Raw genomic sequence first — 9685 nt, forward strand, 5'->3', positions numbered from 1 at the left:
CAATTTCTCTCTCTCTCTCTCGCTCTTTTCTCTACATGTTTCTGCAATGTGTAATTTAAAATGCAGTAAATGTAGAACAGTATTAGTGACAAATTACGATAATTTTAATACAACTTTTAAGTGTATGTTAATGTTTTAGAAGAATTGTAATAACAGAATAAAGTAAATAAAGTTTCAAAATATTATTTTGACCTAATTTGTTCTTAAATATCAAAATATTTCCTTGCATTTGGCTGTGCAGAGATAAAATATAACTATAATAAATAAAATAAATTATAAACTTATGCAAGTAATATTTATAATTGTTTTTTAGATATATAGAAATGACAAACACCAATCTATACAGAAGTATTTTACTGTTAAGTCTATATTACCAGCAAATTATGTCTCAGGTAAGTAAAGTTTATTTCAGGGTCTCTTCCCTATTATGTTAAAACACAGGAGATAGTTATATTTTATGGTTAATGGATACAGCACATTCAAATTTTGAACTTGTACCATCACTATTTGTACCTTCTAATCATGGACATCTAGATAGACCAACCACAAGAGAATCTACGTTTTTATTTTTTTTATTAGACTTTAGTAAATACATTAATTTCAAAAATATCTGCCTGCTTTAGAAAAAATATTTGTAGAAATGATTTTAACCATTATGTGGTCAGTTTTAATATTAATATGCACAAAGTGAAAGATACATTTGTATAATAGGTTAATTTCTGTAATTTTATGATAGCTAGATGATTGATATGAGAATCACAGAATTAGAATAATGCATACTGTCTTTTCATTCGACAGGCTGCAGGTATACAAAAGACACAAGGTAAGACATAGTTATCTATCAATGATTTAGAAGTTCCTACACTTTTCAGAATGCTAAACATTCCATAAGATTTGCAATCAATAGTTACTGCTACTATATGACCCTGCACACTGAAAACATTTTTTGGGGGAATCTTACCTTGTTCCTTAGGATATGATTGTTCAGATATCTGGAAAAGAAGCAAAACAAGTGGAATCTACACAATAAAACCAAAAGGTTCTACTGCAACTTTTCAGGTGAGACAATCCACAAAGCCTGTGTGAGAACTATAACAGTGATATATAAGAAAATTGTTACACTAAATGGATTAAAAAAAATTATATATATATATATATACTGTATATACATAAACATACACACATCTACATACTGTATGTACAGAAAGAGATTAAGACTTGCTGGATAAAGGTTATTATTCCATAATTCTGAGAATTTTTAGACTATATATATATATATATATATATATATATATCAGGGGCATTTCTAGAGAGGAGGGGGCCCATGTGCAGTCTCCGACATGGGCCCCCTCCTCTCTGTCCGGCAGCGCACTGAGCTGTGCGCTGCCAGCACCGGAGTTATAGACTCTGAGCACTAGAGTGTACCCAGAAGAGTCTATAGAGTATGCGCAGCTCACCAGGAAAATGGCCGCGGTGGCCATTTTCCCTGTACTGCGCATGTGCAAATGACAGGAAAATGGCAGCGGCGTCCATTTTCCAGTCATTTTTACAGCGCCGGACCCCCGCGGCGACGTGGGACTCCAGAGAGGTAAGTCATACTATGGGTGCAGGGTGTGTGGTGCTGGGCCCCCTGGACCTAGGGGCCCGTGTGCCCCGCACATCCTGCACCCATTATAGATACGCCCCTGATATATATATATATATATATATATATATATATATACAGTATATATTATTGTAAATAAAAGTATGAGCAGTATTTTCTCATGATGTTCCAGGCATTTCTGACCTCATTAAGTTTTTTGGTCATGGTCATCAAAACAGAGCACAGTGCATACAAGGAGATGGCCGAGTAATTGTAGCACAGACACACACATATATAAATTAAAGTCATCAGGATGGCTCTCCCTTGCTCTAATAACTATCCATGGTGCTCTCCCAGGAAGCTGACCTTTCCTTTTTTGCCTGGTGATGTCTGGGTATTTATTTATCTGTTTCCCCCTCTCTGTCTTATATTTCTCTCTACCTCTCTTTTAATCTCTCACAGTCCTTCTCTGCCTCTTTCTCCCACTCACTCTCTCCCTCTTTCTCTCTCTCTACCCATCTCACACTGTCTCTCTCTTTCGACTATTCCGAAACAGCCTGAACAATAAAATGCTATGATTTCTGTGTGAGCACAGCATTAATGAGTTATATTAACCAATATAGGGTACAAAGAAATATCCATCATTTTACCATCCTATCGTAATATGAAAAGGTCATTATACTCTCTCGTTGCTCAAGAAATCATATTGCTGACTTCCCTTCCTGATCAGCCACACTCAGTGCTCACAGTGGCCTCATCCTCTCTTCCACTCACTATAGCCTCCATGTCTCAGTCAGCTGCTACTCTGCCCAATCAAATGCTCCACCTCTATCATTCGTCGATGCCCATTGCCCACTACCTTGCACTACTGCGACTGTAAGTGGAGGTCTGAATTTGTTACACCAGAAGCTACTGTATATTGAAGTGTAGCAGGCATGAAGGTTGTGTGGGGACCTCATTTGGAAAGTGTCCCTGAGTCAAGGAGTGTGGTCTAATGTGCGTGTGCACACTCATGTGATGGCATTTGTTTTATCACCATTGGAAACTATCTATCTATCTATCTATCTATCTATCTATCTATCTATCTATGCTTGTTTATATATGATAGCCAATATCAGTCCCAACTGTCAACATTTAAAGAGCTTAATATATAAACAATATAATAAAACTAAGGAAATAATCTGCTCCCCTGCAGGTGTTCTGTGAAATGACAGCGACCAGAGGTTGGACCCTTATACAGAAACACAATGGAGATGATGGTTTACCCTTCAACAAACAATGGGCTGACTATGAAAATGGATTTGGAAGTCTTGGAGGTAAGTGGCCAGTATATAGTCAAAATGTCAACATTGTGCATGTCGACAGGCCATGTTAGGGTAAGCATAAGGCTAAGGATAGGGTTAAGCTGCTGCTAGTGTTACGGTTAGACTGCCATTAGGGTTAGGTTGTGGTTAGGCTGCTGCTAGTGTTAGGGTTAGACTGCTATTAGGGTTAGGTTGTGGTTAGGCTGCTGCTAGTGTTAGGGTTAGACTGCTATTAGGGTTAGGTTGCTGCTAGTGTTAGACTGCCATTAGGGTTAGGTTGCGGTTAGACTGCCATTAGGGTTAGGTTGTGGTTAGGCTGCTGCTAGTGTTAGGGTTAGACTGCCATTAGGGTTAGGTTGCGGTTAGACTGCCATTAGGGTTAGGTCACGGTTAGGCTGCTGCTAGTGTTAGGGTTAGACTGCCATTAGGGTTAGGTTGCGGTTAGGCTGCTGCTAGTGTTAGGGATAGACTGCCATTAGGGTTAGGTTGTGGTTAGACTGCCATTGGGGTTAAGTTGTGGTTAGGCTGCTGATAGTGTTAGGGTTAGACTGCCATTAGGGTTAGGTTGCGGTTAGGCTGCTGCTAGTGTTAGGGTTAGACTGCCATTAGGGTTAGGTTGCGGTTAGGCTGCTGCTAGTGTTAGGGTTAGACTGCCATTAGGGTTAGGTTGTGGTTAGGCTGCTGCTAGTGTTAGGGTTAGACTGCCATTAGGGTTAGGTTGCGGTTAGGCTGCTGCTAGTGTTAGACTGCCATTAGGGTTAGGTTGTGGTTAGGCTGCTGCTAGTGTTAGGGTTAGACTGCCATTAGGGTTAGGTTGCGGTTAGACTGCCATTAGGGTTAGGTTGTGGTTAGGCTGCTGATAGTGTTAGGGTTAGACTGCCATTAGGGTTAGGTTGCGGTTAGGCTGCTGCTAGTGTTAGGGTTAGACTGCCATTAGGGTTAGGTTGCGGTTAGGCTGCTGCTAGTGTTAGGGTTAGACTGCCATTAGAGTTAGGTTGCGGTTAGGCTGCTGCTAGTGTTAGACTGCCATTAGGGTTAGGTTGTGGTTAGGCTGCTGCTAGTGTTAGGGTTAGACTGCCATTAGGGTTAGGTTGCGGTTAGACTGCCATTAGGGTTAGGTTGTGGTTAGGCTGCTGATAGTGTTAGGGTTAGACTGCCATTAGGGTTAGGTTGCGGTTAGGCTGCTGCTAGTGTTAGGGTTAGACTGCCATTAGGGTTAGGTTGCGGTTAAGATGCTGCTAGTGTTACGGTTAGACTGCCATTAGGGTTAGGTTGCGGTTAAGATGCTGCTAGTGTTACGGTTAGACTGCCATTAGGATTAGGGCTTATATGAGAGATAAATGCTGACTGTCAACATTCAGACCACATCAATATTCTGATTGTTGTCATTTTGTACCACACCCAAATGTCTTGTAATGTGACCTTTATATGACATTATTACTTTCAATTAACATGTTACCTAAGTTCTGATTGGCTTAGTGTAACAGGCGGAGTACACAGCATAATATGTGACAGCTTGTACATCTCAGGGACAATTATAACCATTGGACGCAGTTAACTTTGTGGCTGCATCTTTGTACGCAGCAGACATGCTGACATATGCTAATGCCGCAGCAGGAGTCTGAGGAGAAAAGACGCCTGCTGACAGCATTGCAGATCCGAGTGCTGCATCCTAAGACGCCGCCATCGGATCACCTGCGAGGCCATCAGCCATCCCGGAGGCTACTCAGATTGGACCACGCAGCTCTGTAGCTAAGGCAGGAAAATCTGTGCCAGAAGACACAGACACTGGCTTCGGCCCTTCCAGAAAATGGGGGTGACACGCTCTCATTTTATGGAACGCCACCACATCACATCCAAGCGGCCATTGCCTGGCTGTGAGGCTGTGGCTCTGGGGTCACTGTGTGCAACAAAGCATGAGCAGGCTCCCCACCATCGGAGATGGATGCAAACCATCGGGTACATCTCTGAAAGAGAGCCTCTTACCTACAGGTAACTGTGGCTAAGGTATGACCCACCAGCCAATCAGATTCTGTTATTTTATCTGGAGGACAGTTTTATGCTTGATTTACTGATTCATGTATCTGAATGATGTGTTGTTGCTGAAGGTGAACACTGGCTGGGACTCAAATACATTTATCAACTGACACATCAAGCATCCAGACCCGGCACATTGTGCATCAGCATGGGGGACTTTACCAACAATGAAGCTTACGCAATGTACAGTCCTTTCACCATTGGGAATGCAACAGTCTTCTACAAGCTCTCAGCAGGAAAATACTCGGGCACAGCCGGTAAGTGGCCAGATATTATTCTTTCTGGGTGATACAACGTAACAATGTGTGAAAAGGGTACATCAAACAGGAGGACATTTTCCCCTAACACTATAATTAATAAATCAGAGTTCATTAACAAATGCATGGTTATATTCCTCATTGTAGGAGATGGTTTCCGTGGGAATATTGGAACTAAAGCGACCAATCAGCACGGCAGCTATTTCAGCACTCAGGACCGCCCCCATGACAAATGCCATCCAATGTGCTTGGTCGGTGACATGCTGTACCCAAGCTGCAGTTCCTATAACAATGCTGGCTGGTGGTTTAATGCCTGCGGAACGGCAAACCTGAATGGTGAATGGCACGGTCCACCAGATATTTATGGCTGGGAGTCTTCACTGTCTTGGCCAACATGGAGGCCCAACGAGTCCCTGAAATTCAGCAAGATGTATCTGATTTATAATTAGTAAGGAAAAAGTACGGGTATAAATACTTCTGTATGTGTCATTATATGCTGTGGGTGGTCAAATTGGAATAGTAGATAGAAGTCGGAGGTTTAGGAAATGTAAGTTGGATGGCATTTTAATGTACGAAGTTAATATTATAAAAAAAATGTATTTCAAATACTCTATTCATTTCTTATGAAAAATCTAATATAATTAGGCTAAGGGGGTTTTCAGTGTGTGAATTAGTGAAATGTATATATATATATATATATATATATATATATATATAAAAAAAAAGTACAGTTATTAATGTAATAGATGTCTTAAGAAATGAAAGAATGACTATTATCTATACAAATAAATTGTTACCACTAATCTAGCACAATAAAGTATGTTACACACATTCTGTGTTTATGTGACTCATTTCCTGCAATCATTGAGATCACTGTATTAGTACTTCTGAGTTATCTCCAGAATGATACAGTGTATTGTATATCTGTGTGCAGTATTGTATTGTATATCTGTGTGCAGTATTGTATTGTATATCTGTGTGCAGTATTGTATTGTATATCTGTGTGCAGTATTGTATTGTGTATCTGTGTGCAGTATTGTATTGTATATCTGTGTGCAGTATTGTATTGTATATCTGTGTGCAGTATTGTATTGTATATCTGTGTGCAGTATTGTATTGTGTATCTGTGTGCAGTATTGTATTGTATATCTGTGTGCAGTATTGTATTGTGTATCTGTGTGCAGTATTGTATTGTATATCTGTGTGCAGTATTGTATTGTGTATCTGTGTGCAGTATTGTATTGTGTATCTGTGTGCAGTATTGTATTGTGTATCTGTGTGCAGTATTGTATTGTATATCTGTGTGCAGTATTGTATTGTGTATCTGTGTGCAGTATTGTATTGTATATCTGTGTGCAGTAGTGTATTGTATATCTGTGTGCAGTATGCCCCAAGGATTTCACTAAGGCGGTGGATGTATTTATACCCCCACGTTCCTCCTCCCCACTTTACTCTTATATTTTGTGTGTTTTTTAAGTTATCCATCTCCTGGTTACTTTATAAAGGTCAGATTGTTTAGGCTTTAATTGTTTGTTATCTGTATCCTCTGATATATACACATTTCCCAGACCCGCCTGGAATCACTATGTAAATGACATCTTAGGAAAACTTCTCCCATTTCAAAATAAGTCTCTTATACTGCAATATAAGGGAAGACTGGTTTAATCCTATGTTATCCTTATTAATGGATCTTACATTGATTATCTATGACCTGGTTTAATCCTATGTTATCCTTATTAATGGATCTTACATTGATTATCTATGACCTGTACAGCCCACATGTCACATATTCATTCATTTACGTTAGTTGCTTTGTGGGTGAAATTCTCCTATTCCAATGTAAAAACCTTATTGTGTGCCAATATAAAATCTGAATCACACTTAGGCCGTGATTTAGAGGTGCACGCAGTCGCCGCCATAGCTGCGTGTTTTTTTGCGGAGCTGTGACGGTGATAATATGCCAATGCTAGATTTAGCCTTCCCCTTCTGTACTAGCATGCCAGTTCTAATACCAGTGGTCCCACACACAGCAGGGCATTGGTGCCTACACAAAAGATAAGGCAGGTGCCATAGGTGGTTTCAGAATGTTTTGCGCAGGCTCAGTTGCAATTATTCCTTCATCTATGTGACCATCTGAAAAACGCCTTTAGTGGGGCATAATTTAGATCTGAAGCTACATCAGTGCCCGGGCAGCTGTAATTATAGTAGGGTGCCTGTCTGGGCAGCACTTCGCAGCGATGCTGGCCGGTCCGGGCACCCTGCAGTCAGAAGCGGGGTCTGTGGGGTGGCGACTGTGCCGCCCACAGAGTCCTGTGCTTTATGTGGCCGCACCAGCCGCACAACCCTAGATACGGCCCCTGTGCTGTACCCAAGTCTGTGCGGCCACACCCCCTAGTTACAGCCCTGCGCAATACCCATGTCTGTGCGGCCACGCCCCCCTAGTTACAGCCCTGCGCAGTACCCATGTCTGTGCGGCCACGCCCCCCTAGTTACAGCCCTGCGCAGTACCCATGTCTGTGCGGCCACTCCCCCCTAGTTACGGCCCTGCGCAGTACCCATGTCTGTACGGCCACACATCCCTAGTTACGGCCCGCTGCGCAGTACCCATGTCTGTGCGGCCACACCCCCCTAAATACAGCCCTGCGCAGTACCCATGTCTGTGCGGCCAAGCCCCCCTAGTTACAGCCCTGCGCAGTACCCATGTCTGTGCGGCCACACCCCCCTAGTTACGGCCCTGCGCAGTACCCATGTCTGTGCGGCCACACCCCCCTAGTTACGGCCCTGCGCAGTACCCATGTCTGTGAGGCCAAACCCCCTAGTTACGGCCCTGTGCAGTACCCAAGTCTGTGAGGCCACACCCCCCTAGTTACGGCCCTGCGCAGTACCCATATCTGTTTGGCCACACCCCTAGGTACGGCCCTGCGCAGTACCCATGTCTGTGCGGCCACACCCCCTAGTTACGGCCCTGCGCAGTACCAAAGTCTGTGCGGCCACACCCCCCTAGTTACGGCCCTGCGCAGTACCCATGTCTGTGCAGTTGCACAATGTTTTGCTACTGCACACGCACAAGAAATCAAGGAAAGCTTTGTTGTGCATGCATGAACTAATGTGTGCAATGGCGTTCTCATCTGTGTAAGATCAGGGGCGTATCTACAATGGGTAAAGGGTGTGTGGTGCACATGGGCCCCTGGGTCCAAGGGGGGGCCCGCACTGCACACCCTGCACCCATATTATCTAATACTTACCTCTCCGAGGTCCCACGGCGGGTGTATCAGCCCTGCATAAAACACCGGAAAATGGCCACTGTGGCCATTTTTCCAGAGTTTCGCGAATGCGCAGTGAGGCAATCGCTAGGAAAATGCCAGCCTCGCCATTTCCGTGGTGACCTGTATATGCTCAGTAGACTCTGGGAACTCTAGTGAGTCAGTCTGCTGCCGGCCGCCGAGAGACAGAAGGGGGCCCCGGACGGGGAATGAACACGGGCCCGCCCTTTCTTTAAAACAACCCTGTGTATGATATAGCGATGACTTAAGATGCCATTTGAGATCCATGGGTGTTTCAGGGTAGAGACTGGGAGGTGACCTAAAGTGATCACAAAAAGAGGAGGTGTCATGGACGTGCTATGGGAGTGTCATGGATGTGCTATGGGAGTGTCATGGACGTGCTATGGGAGTGTCATGGATGTGCTATGGGAGTGTCATGGACGTGCTATGGGAGTGTCATGGACGTGCTATGGGAGTGTCATGGACGTGCTATGGGAGTGTCATGGACGTTCTATAGGACTGTCATGGGTGTGATATGGGAGTCTCATGGACGTACTATGGGAGTGTCATGGATGTGTTATGGGAGTGTCATGGACGGGCTATGGGAGTGTCATGGACGGGCTATGGGAGTGTCATGGACGTGTTATGGGAGTGTCATGGATGTGCTATGGTAGTGTCATGCATGTGCTATGGGAGTGTCATGGACGTGCTATGGGAGTGTCATGGATGTGCTATGGGAGTGTCATGGACGTGCTATGGGAGTGTCATGGATGTGCTATGGTAGTGTCATGCATGTGCTATGGGAATGTCATGGACGTGCTATGGGAGTGTCATGGATGTGCTATGGTAGTGTCATGCACCTGCTATGGGAGTGTCATGGACGTTCTATGGGAGTGTCATGGACGTGCTATGGGAGTGTCATGGACGTGCTATGGGAGTGTCATGGACGTTCTATGGGAGTGTCATGGACGTTCTATGGGACTGTCATGGACGTGCTATGGGAGTGTCATGGACGTGCTATGGGAGTGTCTGGGAGTGTCATGGACATATTATGGGAGTGTCATGGACGTGCTATGGGAGTGTCATGGACATGCTATGGGAGTGTCATGGTAGTGCTGTGGGAGTGTCACGGACATGCTGTTGGAGTGTCATGGACGTGCTATGGGAGTGTCATGGACGTGCTGTTGGAGTGTCATGGACGTGCTGTTGGAGTGTCATGGACGTAGTATGGGAGTGTCA

At 44.0% G+C, this 9685-nt stretch overlaps 1 protein-coding gene across 2 annotated transcripts; it reads left to right on the top strand.

Annotated features, from left to right (window-relative positions):
- The first annotated feature begins 323 nt into the window (after positions 1-323).
- LOC148532534 (angiopoietin-related protein 5-like) lies at positions 324-5632 on the top strand. 2 transcript variants are annotated; one of them, XM_088467702.1, is made up of 6 exons: positions 324-392; positions 799-823; positions 974-1059; positions 2781-2901; positions 4998-5183; positions 5331-5632. In XM_088467702.1, the coding sequence occupies exons 1-6, from the start codon at positions 324-326 to the stop codon at positions 5630-5632; spliced, it is 789 nt and encodes a 262-aa protein (XP_088323828.1). The 2 variants fall into 2 exon arrangements, with proteins under 2 accessions (XP_088323828.1, XP_088323830.1); XM_088467704.1 differs by lacking the exon at positions 799-823 and having other exon boundaries at positions 324-405; positions 962-1059.
- The last annotated feature ends 4053 nt before the right edge of the window (positions 5633-9685 follow it).

The sequence above is a fragment of the Taudactylus pleione genome, unplaced genomic scaffold, assembly GCF_031769625.1.
Source record: "Taudactylus pleione unplaced genomic scaffold, aTauple2 ptg000073l, whole genome shotgun sequence".
NCBI lineage: Eukaryota > Metazoa > Chordata > Amphibia > Anura > Myobatrachidae > Taudactylus > Taudactylus pleione.